General features: G+C 39.2%; 2 protein-coding genes across 5 annotated transcripts; one reads left to right on the top strand and one right to left on the bottom strand.

Moving 5' to 3' along the window:
• Nucleotides 1–425: 425 nt before the first annotated feature.
• On the bottom strand, nt 426–8,820 carry aida (axin interactor, dorsalization associated). Its single transcript, XM_061051846.1, has 10 exons — nt 8,509–8,820; nt 7,676–7,742; nt 7,525–7,578; nt 6,257–6,311; nt 6,106–6,169; nt 5,114–5,217; nt 4,422–4,544; nt 4,052–4,174; nt 3,258–3,375; nt 426–3,157 (listed from the first exon to the last, which is right to left on the bottom strand). Exons 1-10 carry the CDS (start codon nt 8,613–8,615, stop codon nt 3,058–3,060), a joined length of 915 nt encoding a protein of 304 aa, XP_060907829.1. The 5' UTR covers nt 8,616–8,820; the 3' UTR covers nt 426–3,057.
• Nucleotides 8,821–10,360: 1,540 nt separating this feature from the next.
• On the top strand, nt 10,361–16,824 carry rnf8 (ring finger protein 8, E3 ubiquitin protein ligase). Of its 4 annotated transcripts, none has more exons than XM_061051842.1 (9): nt 10,361–10,599; nt 10,838–10,966; nt 12,196–12,644; nt 13,388–13,595; nt 13,755–13,817; nt 13,973–14,062; nt 14,147–14,254; nt 14,670–14,874; nt 16,395–16,824. In XM_061051842.1, exons 1-9 carry the CDS (start codon nt 10,477–10,479, stop codon nt 16,592–16,594), a joined length of 1,575 nt encoding a protein of 524 aa, XP_060907825.1. In that variant the 5' UTR covers nt 10,361–10,476; the 3' UTR covers nt 16,595–16,824. The 4 variants fall into 4 exon arrangements, with proteins under 4 accessions (XP_060907825.1, XP_060907824.1, XP_060907828.1 ...); XM_061051841.1 differs by having other exon boundaries at nt 16,392–16,824; XM_061051845.1 differs by having other exon boundaries at nt 10,362–10,599; nt 14,670–14,881; nt 16,395–16,532.
• Nucleotides 16,825–17,794: the final 970 nt, after the last annotated feature.

The raw sequence follows: 17,794 nt of genomic DNA, 5'->3' as shown, positions 1-17,794 counted from the left end.
ATGTGATGCCGATATCTTTCTTCGATCTGGAGAGATGGATTGGTATAGATATGCACATTTATTGTGTTGATTTCTCAAATGCAGTTATCACACACTGGAGGAAAAGATAGAACGTAGACCAGAAGGTCACTCAACTGGAAAGTGACTGCGCATGTACGTGCATCACCGCTTGACACTCTGAAGAGTGATAATGCCTAAAGCACACTGCTGGTGACAGCCAGAAGGGGACTGCTAGTGTTATTTAACTATACTCAAATTAAATGCTATTTAACTGGTGAATAGATCTAGTAATATCATCACATATCTGAGATAAAATTAGCCGATACAGAGTCACTTGATATGCTAATATCGGCCGATGTTATCGGCTGGGCGATGAATCGGTCTGGCTCTAACAGATACTTTCCGCCAAATAAATGAGCAACATGTTTTGGTTTTCTGAATGAAATCATCCACCAAACGGCTTCAGTTGTAGTTTATTAAAAATGAAAAGCATTGTAAATGTTTTGATACAATTCCCGTCAGTGTCAACCGAACTCAAAACACTCCACAGATCTCAGTCCAACCAAATCATAGCGCTTCATACATACACTTGTTATATTCATCAGTTAGTGTATCCGAGTTAATTTACAGTCCTGAAAAGTGTGACGTTACAAAAATAAAATCTGAAAAACAAATACCACAATGGAGACGTTTCAGTGAGGGAGAACGTCTGCAAAGTCGGAATGGAAACAGAAAGTAACACTTCTTTTTCTTTTTTTTTTTAAGCGCTTTACAAAAGGGTGGCATGTAAAAGTCAAAATGTTCGAGGCTTTTTTTTTTCTGATCTGCAACTTGAGAGAAAGATGTCAGAGTGCAAAATTCTTGTCCCTTCAAAAACTAAACACATGAGCTGGTTGAATCAAACGACATAACACAACTGAGCTGCAAAGTAACACTTGGGGGGGAAAAAAACACCTGAATAATCTTCAGCTGATCACTTCATTTCTGTTTGTTTCGGAAAAACCCGAATAAAAACAAACAACTAAATCCTCACACTGAATGAAGACACATCCACATCATGCCACATCGAATGTACTCTGAATTCATTTAAGCAAAAGAATGAAAAAAAAAATATCTATCAGAATTCAAACACTCTTAAACTATGATGTAATAACACACTGACATGGGACTTTAGTTATTTATGCTTTAAAAGCTACAGGGTCGCTGAGTGCGTAACTCTGGCCTTTTATCATTTTTGTGATCTACTATTATGACAAAGTAAACAACATTTTTTATAACCATAAACGAAACAGACAAACATGTATTTTCATTTCTAACATTTCAAAAAGTTAATGCTGAATTAAATACAGTCTGTGACTAAACAAAAGACCACCATGCAGTCTGTGTGTGCCAACAGGAATAATCTGACTTTTAATGTTGAATATTATTTTTATATATGATTAGACTTCATGTTAAGAACTTCGCTGACGGGGACAAACGATCTGCAGTGGCCGAGGCGACTTACATTATGAAAATCATGCAGCAAATTCGACACAACAATACAAATTCATAAACGTGCTCAAGTCCACAAAATCCAACTACCGGTGTGTAAAGGTGCTGCAAATGAAAAGAAAACATGCTGCCATAAGCTGAAACTGCACCGTCAAGAAAACATGCAGCAATTTCAAACATGTTGCAAAGTAAAAAAAAAACAATATCCACCGAGTCTTCAACGGAAGTGCTCCACGCCACCGAGATGTTGGACGAGTTTGCTGCAAGTCTTTCCTCGTGTCAAATCGTTGTAGCTGTTGCTAATTGTTTGCCCTTATTGGCCACCGTAGTTAAAGTGGATCGCTGCACACTTTCCTGCCTAGCATCCACACAAAGCTAGCAGCTAGTTGGTTAGCAACAAGCCAGATAATTCCTTCAAACGGTGGTGGAGACCAAAGTAGAACAAAAAGAGTGAAAATTGGCACACACAAAAAAACGCCTCCAGTACATCGCTGATGTTGCTCCATGTCTGCTGGATGTTTAAACACGATGTTTATGACTTCTCTTTAAAAGTAACGACTTTCTGCACTACAGTGGTCAAAAAACGTGTTGATCTGGAGTTTACAACAGAAAGCACAAAACGGAGACTAAATGTTTAAAAGTATTCCGCTCATGGAAGTCAGACAGCAGTAAATGGATTAACACGTTTTATTTAACACTTTAAAAATGAACTTTGTTATAAAATGTTACAATTGAAATCAGTCAGTTAAGCAAGAAGATGAATATGGTTATTGAATACAATTTTCTTCTTTTACATAGATTCTTATGACTCATTTTGATGAAAATGAAATAAACCAGTTGGTCAGTTTGTTAAATTGATCTCATTATTAATAATAATAATAATAATAATAGCACACCATGAAAGTCTTTAATTATGGCACGTTCAAACTCCTGAAGCCACGAGTGGATTTTGACAAGATTCTTTTTCTTCTTGGGGCTCCACAGAGCACTCCATGTTGCTCTGACGTGATATCGTTCAGTGTTTCTTTGCAAACTCTCCCATGACTTCCCAGACAAGTCCACATATTAGTTGTATTTTAATGTTTTGCTTTAAAAAAAAATTAAAAAATAACTCAAGAGTCAAAGAGTCCGACAGCACCAACACCGAGTGAGTAAGTCAAATTGAAAACACACTCGGGTGAAGCACCTGCAATAACTCACTTTTTGTCCTGTTTCCTAAAAAAAAAAAAAGCTGCGAGTTGAGGAAGACTGGTGAAGATGTGGTTTTGGCTGTTTGAACATAAACCTGCTTTAGAGTCAGTTTTGTTTTATTTGTTTTTGAAGACAGTTTTCTAACAACAGGAGGGATATGAAAATGTAACAAGAGAATAAAAAAGCTAAAGTAATATGGTGGTCTGAGCTCATCTCCCTTTGCTTTCTTCATATACTTGTTTTAAAAAAAAAAGAGAGACTATGAGGTTGATTTAGTATTGCTGGATGTGAGGAGGCGGACCACCACATTTTGCACCGTGTGGATGTAAGAGAGACACTTACAGACGTGGTTCAAAAATCCAGACGTGCTGGGACTTAACTGTCTTTGTGTAACGTCTGGTGAAGATGAAGATAGAGTTGTTTCTTTGTTAAGAGCTGCAGTTTCTTCCTCTTGTAGTCCGTGGGCTTCTTGTACCTGCAGTTGAAGAATTTGTATATTTAATGCGTAAAAAATATGTAAAAGGAATCCTTGAATTTAAAAAAAAGAAAAGAAGTGGTAGTGTTGGTTGACTTACAGTTCGATTACGATGGGGCCCGGCTTGATCTCGTCCATTTCCATGAAGGCAAAGCATTTAGTGCTGGTGAACCTCTTTTTAGGTTTGTAGTGCTTGAACTCAAAGAAGATAGCTGCTCCTGGAGGAATGTGAAGCATGACAAGGAGGGATAACATCATCAGTGGTGTTATCTCTTTGAAACTGCAGCGTGCTCTTTATTGAGGAAAAAGGATTCCGCACACACGCACGTCAAGATCCTCACAGCTTCAAAGGATAACGTCGGCCTTATCGTACATTTTCTTAAGCTCAACAAATCCCACAGAAATGTGTTTGCTCATCCCAGAAAGAAAAAAAAATTCAACTTCTCACGAGTAGTGCGCTGTTGCCTCAGAGAGAGGGGAGGCTCCTGGTTTAAATCAGTACCTCTCTGTGTAGAGTTTGTATGTATACCCCTGTGACCCAGAATGGGAAAAAGTGGTATAGATAATGGATGGATGAATGGATCTTAAGCCGTACTTTCCTTATATGTTAGTGCATTTCAGTTTTAACCAATGATATTGAAGCTGCCTGAGAAACTAGAATGTGTTGATTTTGGCGCCCCCTGTGGACAAAGTGGTGCATCTTTTATTTTTGCTGATCGGTTCTACGTACTGAGGTAGAGCCTTCTGATGAAAGATCTCATACTGTTGTCATTCTACAGTGAAACATGTCACTAATTGTGAATCTCTCTCTCTCTTTGTGGAAAATGTAAAAAAAAAAAAATGATGTTATCATATTAACAGTATGTCACTTTAGATGAATTGTCGGTGTGTTACCTTTCGGTATTTTCTCCACATGTCTCTGGATCTCCACGTCCACAGAGAAGTGGATGTATGTGTCTTCCTTCCTGGAGGCCACAGGGGTGTCCTGCACCGGGTTCAGGTCTACACCGTTCACATCTGCAGGATAAACAGAGAACGCATCATCTCACAACAGCTGACAGACAAACTCTGCAAGGACTGCTCTGGCACATATTCTTCTGCCTTTCAACAACCGTTCTGAAGCACTTAAGTGGTTTTTATTTAAAAGAAGATAGGAGGGTAGCGACATAGGGTGAGGCTGTGATCTGAGAGCTGAGCTGGTCTCACAAACTTAAAGCCTGACATCATATCTATGAAATATGCACAGATGAGATGGGATCATTACCTTTGACACTGATGGTCATGTAAGGATCGATGCACTGCCCGGCATCCTTCAACCCAATCTTTTCAATCTTTAGTGTAAGTAGTGTCATCCCTGGCTCTGAGGGTAACCGTGGCAACAAGGTACCTGTAGGGGGACAAAGGTTTAATCAGTAACCATAACGATAGGTGGTGACATCACGATGGCTCAACATAAACCAGAGGCAGAAAACAATTTAAGTAGAATATCTTTTTTTAACCATCTCAATCCAGTATTTAGTGTGAAGTAACCATTGATGGTTTGAGCTTCTGTTTAGGTAGCTTTCAACTATTGATGACTGTTAACATTTAGGCGTCTTATCTTTAAATTGAAGCAGCATTCTTTTTTTTTTTCAAGTCACAAGATTGACATAAAATAGCCTTAAATGGGTGAAGTCAAACCTGTTAGCTAAATACAGTGCATGTGAAAAAAAAAAAAAAAAACCACACGTCTGTCATGCAGCAGAGAACAGGTTGAGACGCCGTCAGGTGATAAAAGCCGTACCTTGTGAAGCTGCAAATGAAGCAGGAGTGAGCGATGAAGCCATGCACGGCACCGACAGAGAGAAACACAATGAGACACACGATCAAACAGCCCTCCAAAACAAAAACAGGACGCATGACATTAACAAACCAAAACGGCGTTAGTTCGCCTGAGATTTAGTTGTTGAACGTTACCGGGGGCTCGCGGGGGGAACGCTTCTGTAGAACCTGCTCCTGCTGCAGCATCGTCCTCCTCCTCCAGCTCCAGGTTCTCCTCCTCGCCTGGAGCCAGGATTTTCCTGACACGGAGGGGAAAAAAAAAACAGCTTCTTTAGTCACTTCTTATTTGGAGAAGAATAAAAATGAAAATAATATAAATGTGAAGTTAATCCACATGACACGAGAGAGCAAGAGAGAGTTAATCTTCTTCTTTTAGCTTGTGCTCGCTTTAGATTGAAGTCCTTGTTGATATATATTTTAACCGCAAGGGTTTAAATCAAATAATAAATTACAGTCAAAAATTGAGCCCTCTAAAAAACAAGAAATATTGAATATGTCATTAAAAGTCCATCCATGCAGTAGAATGTATTCTTCTTCACAAGCATCTCATAACATTTATATCAATCACAGTCAATCTTATTATGTTTGAAAGCAATGTAAACAAAGAAAGACGTTTCAATTAGGAAACATTGCTAACTTTCTTTATGTCACTTGTGCTGTTTATTTATTATTCTACAGATTCTCCTCTTTGACAATATGTGCCCAATGTGTCGTTAGGTGTTCATCATTGTTTGACTGTCCGATGTTTCCTTGTGTGGCATCATGTTATTTATCTTCTGTATACTAAGAGGATGGACATAGATCAGTAAAAAGATCAAACACGATTAGCTTTTCACATGACAAGAAATGTCAAATATCTGCTCTAAATTCTGCTGAAAAAAAAAGGTTCAGTGTAAACTTTCCAAGCGTGCAGAGGAAGAAAAGGTACACGTTAAAAAAGGAGGATATAATGTATGACAAGACGATTTCAAACAGTTACTAGTTTCATGAAAGGTAGTTAGAGAACTTTGCCCTGAGATGTTTCTGTCACATTAATCCAAAGTTAATAAATGAACTTTAAAGCTGAAGCAGGAAACACTGTAAACCACGTCCTTCAAACAGTGAGACGTTTCATGATGGATGTTTACCTTAAGGGCACAGGCTGCACGTCAAAGGGGAATTCTTTGTTGTAGGTCAGGGTATTTTGAATTACTGTTGACAAAAAGAGCAAGTTCAAATGAGATTGTGCCGTCATGACAACAGGATTACACTTTAACCCCCCCAGTTCACTCCACTTACTGGTTTCCAGTCTCTTCAGTTCCTCTAACTTGAACTCCTCTGTTGACTGTGTGCACTGCAGAGGGACAGAAACATGACCACAGTTAACGTTTCACACATTCACAAATAGGAGTGAGGATCGCTTGGTCACTCACGAGACGGTCCCACAATAACGATAATATCAGGACGCAGTGATTCTGTGATCATTTAAGTACTGTAAGACAATCCCATAACGATACATCACATGATCTGATCAACCCAAGAATACTAAACGCACAAGTGCAGGATTCAGAAATTCAGATTCACATCTTATCACGCTTCATCTTTTAACTTCTTTTGACCGCTGTCTGACATTTTCCTGCTGTCTTCTTCTGCCTGTCGACCTCTTCTTTAACCAATAAGCTAACATTCACGCTGCCCTCACACATGTAATGGGTGACACGGTTCGTCAAACTGCCAGGGGAATCAGTCTAGAGCGCCTTATGTTTGTATTAAAATATCGATATTTGGCCCCAGCGATCCAACATCACACAACGATGTATTGCCATGTTGATATTTTATTCCACCCCTATTTATCAAAGTGAACTTATAAGAAATAGAGTCCAGATTTTTTAGGCGTTTGATGATATCTTCTTTTCTTAAAGTTGTCTGCTTCTTGCAAAAGATGATTACAATTTAAACCACCACACAGGGAAGAGTTTCTTTGTTAAAGAAAACATGAAGAAACTAATAACAACTATCAATATAGAAACATTTAAAAGAAAATGAACACCCTTTAAGGACCTTTGAGTTAAGGAACACTTCACAAGTACACAGCATTTCAGATTCTTGTTTTTTTTTTCTAACCCACCCTGCCTCTATCAAGGAACGAGACAAAAACTAAGCAATCTTAGATTAAAAAAAAAAAAAAAAACCAGGAGAGTACTTAAAAATTTGGGATAAATCACTTTTTTATGCGGACAGTCAAAACATTTAAGGGGGTTTGGACGCGTTACATCATCATCATCATTCAAAAAACTATTTCCAAAACTTCCTCTGATTTTATTTAAGATAATACTTTTTTTAGTCTCCAGTTTACCATCCTGTTTAACATGTAAACATCGGGTCATTTCCTGTTATATGTTCTGCCTTGTTGTCATGTCCACTTGTGTGTAATTACACTTAAGAGTCGTGAAAATGTGGATATTAAATTCCTCTTATGTGTTAGCTTTTGACTATTTAAAATAAAGATGACAGCAATGATCACAAATCGTGTGAATATTCAATACATTTTACAATGTGACACAAACCTGCAAACTGGCACATCTCATCTCCAGGCATGTTGCAATCTTTCCCAACGTTTTCTAAAAGGAAAGAAAGAGGAAACAAAAAGACACTTGTTGTTTAATGCTGAATAATTAACTTTTCAGTCCAGAGGTTAAACAGAGATGTAATGATTACCTTCTGCTCCTCTGTGAAGTCAGGTGAATTTGGTGACTGGACCTCTTTTTGCAGATGTCTTGCTAGACTAAACAACAACAAAAAAACAACAACAACACAACGTGCGTTAAGGCCCTGCAGCACCACTTGTTATGTATGGATTACATTAGTGCCTAATTGTGCATTTCAGCGCCCTCTTGTGGTCAACACAATAGCTTGTCACGGTATAGATCTGACATTATAAGTGCAATTCCAGATAAAAAAAAAATGAATTAGTTGAGAAGCAGATGACATCCTGAACAATGTGTAAAGTAAGTGATTTTATGAGAAAGCAGGAAACATTCCTCAGTGCACAGATGAAAACCCACCCATAACAATGAGAGGGTGTGGCTGACTATTTCTCAATACTCCCAGGAATATTGGCCCATTTCTGCACTGCATGACCCATAATGAAACAAACTGCGCGTATTTCCGGAGGATTTTCAAATGATACGTGAAATGACTGACTCTCCCTGAACTCGAAAATGCCTGTGGATGAAAGCAGGGATGCAAACATGCACACAGCAGCCTTGCCTGCCTGCCTGCCTGCCTGCCTGCCTGTGTCCCGTCTGCAAACCACTGCCACATCACGTCATGGATGGGTAGGGTTTGTTTACTGCTGTGGGAGCTGACTGACAGCTCGGCAGGCTGTGAACTTCTTAGTGAAGCCCCCGTGCAGCCTCTGTATGCTACGGGCGCCCTGCAGACTTTACGCAGAGATGGGTTAAAATGAGAGGAGGATCCACTCGCCGCTCACAGGATTAAAACCGCGTTTGTGAAAAGATGTAATGACACACATGTTGAACGCAACTTACATATGGTACTCATCTATAGCCTCCACTAATTGTCCCCACGAGTCAAAGTCCGTGCCTTTCCTAAAACTGGCGTGCCATTTCTGAATAGTCTTGTTGACATCAGACATGTTGGCAGGGCGGGTACACGCGGAGCTCTCAGGGCAGCATAGCCGACTTGGAGATTCATCTACGGGGCTTCGGCAACAGGAGCGGCGGCGGCGGCTTCGTCAGCCCGGTTTTCTGCTATCCAGAGCCGCACATACACTAGTGACACCCCGACCAAGCCCTTTCTGCCTGCTCACTCTGAATTTCGCATCCGCACCACAGAGGAAGTCCCGCCTGGAGCTCAGGGGAGCGCGCGATATGAGATGCGGAGTCGCACGAGTGAGCGGCAACCGGAAGTGTTCGTTGTAATTTTTTTTTTTTTTTTTTTTTTTTGTAATTGAATTTTTTTATTAAATACTTTTTTCATTTAAAAAAATAAATAAATAAATCTCTTCAAACTTAACAAATAGCCCGTCATAACATATAACTAGCTCTGTGTTTGATTGATAATGACCTGTGTAACAATCTGTGTGGTGGATTTGTGAAACATTTAAAACATGGAATTGGAAAAAAAACACAAACTTGATTCTGTGCAAGACATTTAAAATACATAATTTCAACAGGTTTAGTGTACAAAAACAAATCGGTTAAATTGTATTAATTTTTGTAGCCTATTTATTTTCTATACTCTTGCTCTTTAAATTTGTGTTTGAGTTTTTGTAAGGGGGAGGATAAAATGGGCAAAGTGTAAACTAAAAGCCTTTCCAAGTGTAAGGCTTTATTGGTTCCCAGTGGTAATACACAAGTTATTCTTCAATTAAGTATATTCAGATTTTTTTACTTTTGTCTTTGCTTCTAAAAAAAACATGGGCGGTTCTAGGCAGGGGCCAACGGGGGCCAGTGCTCCTTTAACACTGAGCTTGGTCCCCCCCCCCTGTGGCCACCCCTAATAACACATACACAGTTGTTGTCGCCAATTTCATGTGTGTTGTGGTTTGTGTGTGTGGTTGGTTGTGTGGACGTTTTCTGCTGCAAACATCACCCGCGCAGCTGAGCATAGTTGGCAATTACAGGTAGGTAGAAAGGGGAGACACAGGTGAACGGGGATAGGGAATTAGTGGAAGCCACACAGTTTTTCAACCGTAGGTGTGTGAAGGTGTTGTGTGGCGCGTTTAGACTTTATCTATGTTTATGAGCTAGTTTCGTCTGATGCAGAATAGGCCTACACCCGTCTTTTTGTTGGTGTTTTTAAGATTGTTGATAAATAAATACGGCGGACATTCCCTTTTTCACCCACCATGAGTTGGAAATGACTTAAAATTCCCATCCAGTGGCACTTTTTGTTGTTAGATTGCCACTATGACAGTATTTGACTCGACAACCGGACTCACAATCTAGTATTAAATACTGTTACTGAAACAAATATAAATCATGGTATTTAATGATGTGCGCTTTTATTTGGCATAATATTTTTATATTTTTTTAAAGCAATCATCTTTGTCTATTTTTCACCTGGGTTTAATGTTCCCCTCTGACAAAACAACTGGCCCCCTCAGTAAAAGTGGACTAAAACCACCACTGCTAAAAAAAAACATTATGATATTATGATTCTTATCTGTTGGTAAACTATGTGTAAAAACAATGTCCCTGAACTAAATATTACATTTACATTATTTTTATGTAGAAAGGGCTGTGGGACAGTGCCTAATGACTACAAAAACGCAGGATACATTTCTGAAAAGATAAATAAAATCAAGCTCTCTTCAGCAGTAAAGCCGCATTTCTGACGAGTTTTATTTTGAAACACAGTCAGTCGGTTTCCGGTCTCGTCCTGTCAGTCGTCAGCTTGACGCTCCGCTGCTATCTTCGTCTTTTCTATGGACGGAGGAGCCACATATTCAGCTATGTTTAATGTTGTGTTAGCCGTCAACGGATTGAGATAAGATGGACACCGTCACGACAGACTCTTGTGCGGCTGAGGAGGACGAGTGCTCGGACTCAGAGGTTTTATGTTTGATGAGAGTCGGGAGAAACTCAGACTGGCTTCGCTTGTTCGAAAACACTGAGGTGCAGTTTTTGCTAGTTCTAGCTAAGTGGCTAATTAAACCCTTTAACTTTCTCAAGTTCACGCTAGAGTTGTATTTTTACACATAAAAACATTTTTTCGACCATGGCTCGTTTCTGTTTTTCTTCAGGAAGTTGTTACCGAAGAGCACACACCTGTTTAATTAGCTAAACGAGCTGCACAGTAGCTTTAAAGCTACCTGGCTGATGTTGATGTTTGTGTTTGTGTTTGACTCTGCAGATCTCCATCGGACGTGGTGTGGATGTGACCTACCAGCTGCTGTCTTCAAGCTGTCCTCTGATGATCTCCAGACTTCACTGCACTTTTAAACAAAGGGATGATGGCCAGTGGACTGTAACAGATAGAAAGGTAACACAGTTTTTGATTTTAGCAGTAAGGAACAATGCCTTTTATTTTATGATTGTTGGTGTTTTATTTTAGCTTATAAATATTCTCCATAAAAAAATATTGATAGTACATACACATAGAATTACAGAGACCCCAAAGTAATAATAAATAACCTTTAATTTCTGTCATATTTTATATCTCACATTTAAATGCAAACAGTAGTTACATCACAGCAGTTGTTGTATTTATTTATTTATTTGTTCATTTATTTATTTATTCATTCATTTATTTATTTATTTGTTCATTTATTCATTTATTTATTTATTTATTTGTTCATTCATTTATTTATTTATTCATTTATTTATTTGTTCATTTATTTATTTATTTAGTTGTTCATTTATTTATTTATTTATTTATTTATTTATTTGTTCATTTCTTTGTTAGGGACAGTGCATATTAATGAACAGCTGTAACAATTACAGCTGTAAAAATATCAGATTATAGCAGAAGTGCTAGTTTCCATCTGTTGTCCTCGGCAGGTAACAGAGAAAGACAAATTACAAATAAAATACAAATACAAAGGCACAAGTGACTCAAGGCAATAATAGAGTTTAAAGTTTAAAGGTGGTCACAGACTTGGTTTTCTTTCATCCACTGTTTGAGGTGTGTTTTGAAGGTTTCATATGTTTGTGAGTCTCTTATTGTGAGTGGGAGAATATTCCAATATTTAGTTCCTTTGACTGACAGAACAGTTTGTTTGAATGTAGTGCGTCTGTGTGGGACCTCACAGTCTCCTCGGGCTGTGGCCCCTGGTGCCGAGCCCACTGGCAGACTTCAGCTTTATAAAGTCCTTCAAAGGAGGAGGAGCAAGTCCGTGCAAAAGTTTTATATATAAAACATGCATGTATTCATGACACAAAGTATTTCTTCTCCCAGTCTGCTGATTTATTTTTCCCTTCTATTTTAAACAACAAATAAACAGAATCTTGAATCTCGAACAACAACAAAACCTTCCCCAATAAGTTCCCGGTCAACCAATTACACACCCACTCTAGCCAGACAGTACAAAACAACAAATACCAACAAAAAGGGAGACGAGACAAACAGAAGAAAAAAAGAAACCCTAGGGCGTCCAGACATCACATACATAAGAATTTGTAAAATTCTGATTTTTTAAATACATAAATCGATAAATACATCTTTGTCAATGTCAATAAAAACTTGTTGCTGTTGCTGTTTTTTTCCTTTAGAGCCTCAATGGTGTGTGGGTGAATGGAAACCGCATACCTTCTGAAGAATCCCATCAGCTGAGGCTCGGCGACTCCATTCAACTTGGGGTTCCTGTAATTGGAACCACAGCGGAGTTCGACTACATCCTTGTCCAGCGGCCCCTCAAAGACATCAAACTCAACCTGATAAAAGGACAAAAAGAGGGCGCCAAAGCAGCTCATGTTACAAAGAAGACCAAAAGGAAGCTGGCTGTGGAAGAAGTTGAGCCATCTACCTCCAAACCAAAACTGTACCGCTGCTCGTCTTCGGACAAGTCCTTTGCAAAGCCATGCCCTCTAACACCAGTGACCCCCCTCCGAAGGCTCAGTCACACCCAGCCAGAGGAAACCGGAACCAGCGGACAAGTCCAGGAAATAGACAGGCCCTCAGATGACTTCAGCTCCACCTGTGATCAGGACAACTTGCAAATGTAAGCCCCAGTTGGAGCATCTCATGTACAAGCTTATGGTCTTTTTATATTTCTTGCTCACTTCTCTGTTCGCCAGGAAAGCAAAGTCTTTCTCGGCTGTGGCTAACAAGTATTTTCATTCATTCATCATTGTTAAATGATCTCTGTATTACTTAATATGATATTTATTTAGACTAAAAATATCAGAAAATAGTAACAAAGAATGCTCAACACAGGTTCTGAAAGCCCCAAAACAAGTCAGGACATTTTCACATTAGGCACGATAGTTTCGTACCTTGCCTGATTATGATTGCTCCCCCCCCGTCCCCTCTCCCCTGCTGGTCTGCAGGTGGCTGTAGTTGGTTTGCAAATCTGCCAAAAAGCAGAAAAAAGAAGAAGCAACTGAGTCCATCCTGCCTACTGTGGATATTTTTGTTGTTTCTAAGATGCTAACAACTACACTCTTTGTACACACACACATCTATCATGCAGCTCAGAGGACTAAACGGGCCTGTGCTGCACGAATATGACGGATTTGAAGCGACAGGAGCCGTTAAGAATTACGTTCGGTTCAAGCAGTCACTCGAACCCAGGCCCGGGTCCATAGTGTGAAACTACTCTTAGTAATCAAAAACACAATCAGATGCAAATTCCAGAGACACAAACAGAAAATCCTCACCGTTTTGAATCACTAAACGAAAGAAGTTTGACATTTTAAACTTCATTTACTTCTGTTGATTTTTTGCATTTATTTCTCGTTGCAGGTACAGCCAGAACATCCTGCTGCTGAAAGAGAAGGTGGATGACACGGAGAGGCAGGTCGCCTATCTGGGTGGCGAGCCTCAGCAGACTGATCCGCTGAGAGAGGAGCAGGTGAAGGAGCTGCAGGGTCAGCTGGAGACGCTCAGAACCAAGATGCACTGCATGGAGACGTTAGAGAAGTCCTTCAGTGAGACTAAGAGGCAGCTAGAGGTGAGAGGTTTTACAAAAACTTCTGTTTAAAAGTTAAATATTATAGAACGGTATGTTATCACCCTGAAACAATAACAATGATTAAATACTTTTGTTATGTACATGAGTGATAAACTCAACATACTTTCTATAACCATGTTATATTTAAAATGTTTTAAGGCTCAGAAAACGCAGCAACAAGAGGAGCTCATGAAGAAGCAGCTGGAAGAGGCCTTACAAGAGGCGAGTAGCATCAATATGAGCAACTTTACAAAGAGCTTATTGTCAAAATATGATAAATATAAGCTAATTAGAATGCAGTATTTTGGAGTGCTCTTTTTGCATTATCATTGAAGTAGTTTTTATTTTAATTGTCACTCTGTTTTTATCATCCTCAGCAAAGAAAAGTTATAGATGAACTCGCCCTTTCTCGACGAGGCTTTGAAGAGATTCTCTTGGCCAAAAACAAAGAACTGGAAGTGACAAAGGTACGGTGACTTCCAAGTAATTCAGGTTTACTTTCTGAATGGTTCAGCAAGACATCAGTAAAAGTTTTTTAATTCTTTTTGTAGGAGGAGAAAGAAAAGGCGAGGGCCCAGAAGGAAGAAGTAGTTACACAAGTAACTGAAGTTCTGGAGAACGAGCTTCAGTGCATCATCTGCTCCGAACTCTTCATAGAGGTAGGAGAAAGATTCCTCTTAACATGGTTTAGTAAATAATGTAAGTAATTGTATTTCTGCTGTAAAAATTAGTATTTTAACATAGGTGTTAATGTGACTACTGGGGTTTTTTGAGGAAGCCTCAAGTGGACACTTGAGGAACTGGATTTTTTAATTTTTTTGCACTTGAACAGCTTGGATTTCAGGGTTGATTTTAAGAGTTATTCTCGACTTCTGTAAATACAAATTATTGACACCAAGAGGGAAGCCATTACATAGGAGTACAAAACAACTTTAATACATTTAAAAGATAGATAATATACAGATGTCTGAAACGTGTATTGTCTGTTTGAGGTGCTTTAGTAGAGATAGAAAACAAAATCAAAAACTCTTCCATGATAATTTAAACGTTTTAATTTGTATTATCATTTTGCAGGCCGTCATCCTGAACTGCGCGCACAGCTTCTGTTGTTTCTGCATCAAACAGTGGCGCAAAAAGAAAGACGAGTGTCCGATCTGCAGACAGGCCATCCAGTCCCAGACCCGCTGTCTGGCCCTGGACAACTGCATCAACAGCATGGTCGAAAACTTGAGCCTGGACATGAAGGCCAGGCGGCTGACCCTCGTCTCTGAGAGGAAAGGTGAGAGGTGCGTTATCAGCAGTGTCAAATGGATTCTACAGTAAACCCTTTTTATGAAAGAGCTTCATGAACAGATGATGATCTATTAAAAGGCAGAAAATAGACTTCACCTTTAGGAGGGAGAAATGATACAATTACAAACATGTAACAGAAAAGAAGATCAGTAACACATCATCTATGTTTTGGGTGCATGGTGTTTTATCCAAACGCAGATCTTGTGACTCATTCTTGTACTTCAAACGGAAAATTATTGCATATGCCCTTTTGTTTATTTATCACCTGATCATAGAGATTATATATTGTATGATATATTTAACCTTGGTTTACATTTCTTGTGTCAAAGTGAAGTATTTGAAGTATACTGGATCAACATCTTTAACCTACACACATACCTGCAGCAGTGACTTTAGTCCATTATATGTTTACTGGAGTCCCCTGCCTCTCATTCTCCATCACACGTCAAACTGCACTATGTGACACTGATGTAGCTTTTTCTGTCAGGATCACATTCATTCACAAGTTCTCACATAGATCACCTGTACAGCATGAATATCTGCCTGACAGTGTACTTACTAGCCATGATTAGCAATGTCACTATTCATGACATCAAATAACTGGAGAGCCTCGACACCGCGGGGCGAACCCAGTAAACAAAACTCTTCTGGTGACCTCGAGCAAAGTGCTTGACCTTCAGCTGGTGTGATGAAGCTGCTCAGAGGCTCTCAGGCAGGAGAAGAAATGTTTGTACAGTGTGGAGCTGGTGGAATACAGTTAACATTTTGAACACAAGGGGGCAGCACAATCAGGCTAATTCACGTCTTGTCAATCGTGAAACTAAAAACTATGATGTTGCATAAAAAATATTTATTCTGAATATCAGGTGGCATGGTGCTAAAATTGTGTTTGCAAAAGTGGAAACACTTTGCATTTGCTGCACCTAGGGAATATATCAACCGTTTATGATCATAATAGAGATACAAACAGTCAAAAGGTAAGTTTCGGGGAAACTGTGGCTCAGTTAGTAAATTCATTTGTCTCTCAACCACAAGGTTGAGGGTTTGATCCACAGCTCCTGCAGCTACATGTCCGATGTGTCCTTGGGCAAGACACTTAATCCCAGGTTGCCTCCGCTGCTTCGTCTTTTGTCATATAAACTCTTTTTTTTGACTAGAAGATACATCTAGAAAAATGTATATTTCTTTAATGTAAGGCTAAAGCTTCTTTAAATAGTTTTTTTTGCAGTGTATGAAACAAGCGGAAATTAACAATGATGCATCTCTATGACCTACAAAAGCATGAAAGACTGTCTGCAAGATGATAATATTTTTGCTATATATATTTTTGTAATGCCTAATGAACATGAACAGGACAAACACATCAAAGAGATAAAGGTTTTGCTATGTGCCAAAATCCCCTAACATCGAAGGTTCCTCACAGCAGCTCTAGGTGTCCTGATTGTGACACAGAGGGAAGATGCTGGTCTAACTGTATTCTTTTCTCTTTTTTTTTTTGTCCAGCAGCTGAGTCGGCTCAGCTGATCCAGGTGATCCATGACGACGACAGCAGCAGGAGCAGCGACAGTGACAGCGGCAGCATGGTGTCCATAGACAGCATCCTCAGCTCTGTGGTCTCTGTGGACACAGACAGCAGCATCCACTTGGACTCCAGTTCTCCTTACAGCGGGTACTCTGATGATAGTGTCGATCAGTCTGAGGATTAGCTCCTGTGGCCAGTGGGCGGTAATGTGAATCGGACTCTCTGGCGCCGTTGTTTTGCGTTCTCCGAAGAATATTACAGCAGGACATTAAAGCTGGTGCACAAAGTTTGGTCTCATCAAGAGTCCATTTACTAGATTCATTTGAGGTTTGTTTTTCTTTTTGTTGAAATATACGTTGTCTTATTGTCTTTATTTACATCAAAAAGAATAAAGTTTATTCGGTAGCATTCTCACAGACACTCCTGACTGTTAATAACACCATTTTTGTAGTTTTCTTATAAACAATGACAAGTGTGCTGATTATTTCATGGAGAGCATACTTCTAAAAGGGATCTTCATTTGCATCTCAGTTACCACACAACAGTAACACAGCTCAACTTGCACATTTATCATCACATTATTAGAACTTAGGTGCAATGATTAGAGATTAATCCTTAAAAAGGTAAATAAAAAAACAACAAACATTAAAATTACATGAACTGACAACAGCATTAACATCAGTAAAGCTAGTAACGAGAGAAAAGAAAGCGAGCCTATTAAGTCAGCACCTGTAAAACAAAGGAACTAAAGCAGGCCAAACATTTGTGTGTTAACCTCCTGACGTTAAAACACCTTCCAATCTCGTTATAGAAACAATGGTTTAAGCCAGCTGTTGGTGAAAAAACGAGCCACAATGGGACAACACATCCTGACACCTATTGTAGGCGTTCGTGTTCCATTCAGCGATGCCCTGATTTCTCTTCATCCGGCCTCACGACCTCTTGGGAGTTACCCGGCCTGGAATTAAACTCTCCCGCTGGCAACACTTCAGAGTTCACATTTCATCTCCCTCGTCCTGACTAACATAAACTACTGAATGTTTTCATCTCAGGAAATCACTGATAAGTATTTAACTTATAATTTTTTAATACAACCTATATTTTGGGACATTTTAAAGTCTTTCAGCACATGACTTTGTGGCAGCTAATAGTGAGGAAGATCAGTGGCTTTTGCAGAAAATGGAGGCTTAATGCAGTCATCGTTAAAAAAAAAATTCCAAAACAAAATCAGAACCGGGCGAGTTTTCATCTAACTTTTTATTATTCTCGGCTGCAAAATAAAGCTGAGCAAATTCTGTGCTGAAACTTTCTTATTTTGGAAGTTAACATAATGTACTGAAGTTAACCTGTCTTAACTAACCAGTCCATAAGTGAGAAAATGTGT

The sequence above is a fragment of the Labrus mixtus genome, chromosome 12 (assembly GCF_963584025.1).
Source record: "Labrus mixtus chromosome 12, fLabMix1.1, whole genome shotgun sequence".
In the NCBI taxonomy this organism is placed as follows: Eukaryota; Metazoa; Chordata; class Actinopteri; order Labriformes; family Labridae; genus Labrus; species Labrus mixtus.
Note: the sequence above shows the minus strand (reverse complement) of the source record. Positions and strands in the feature narration are given on the sequence as shown.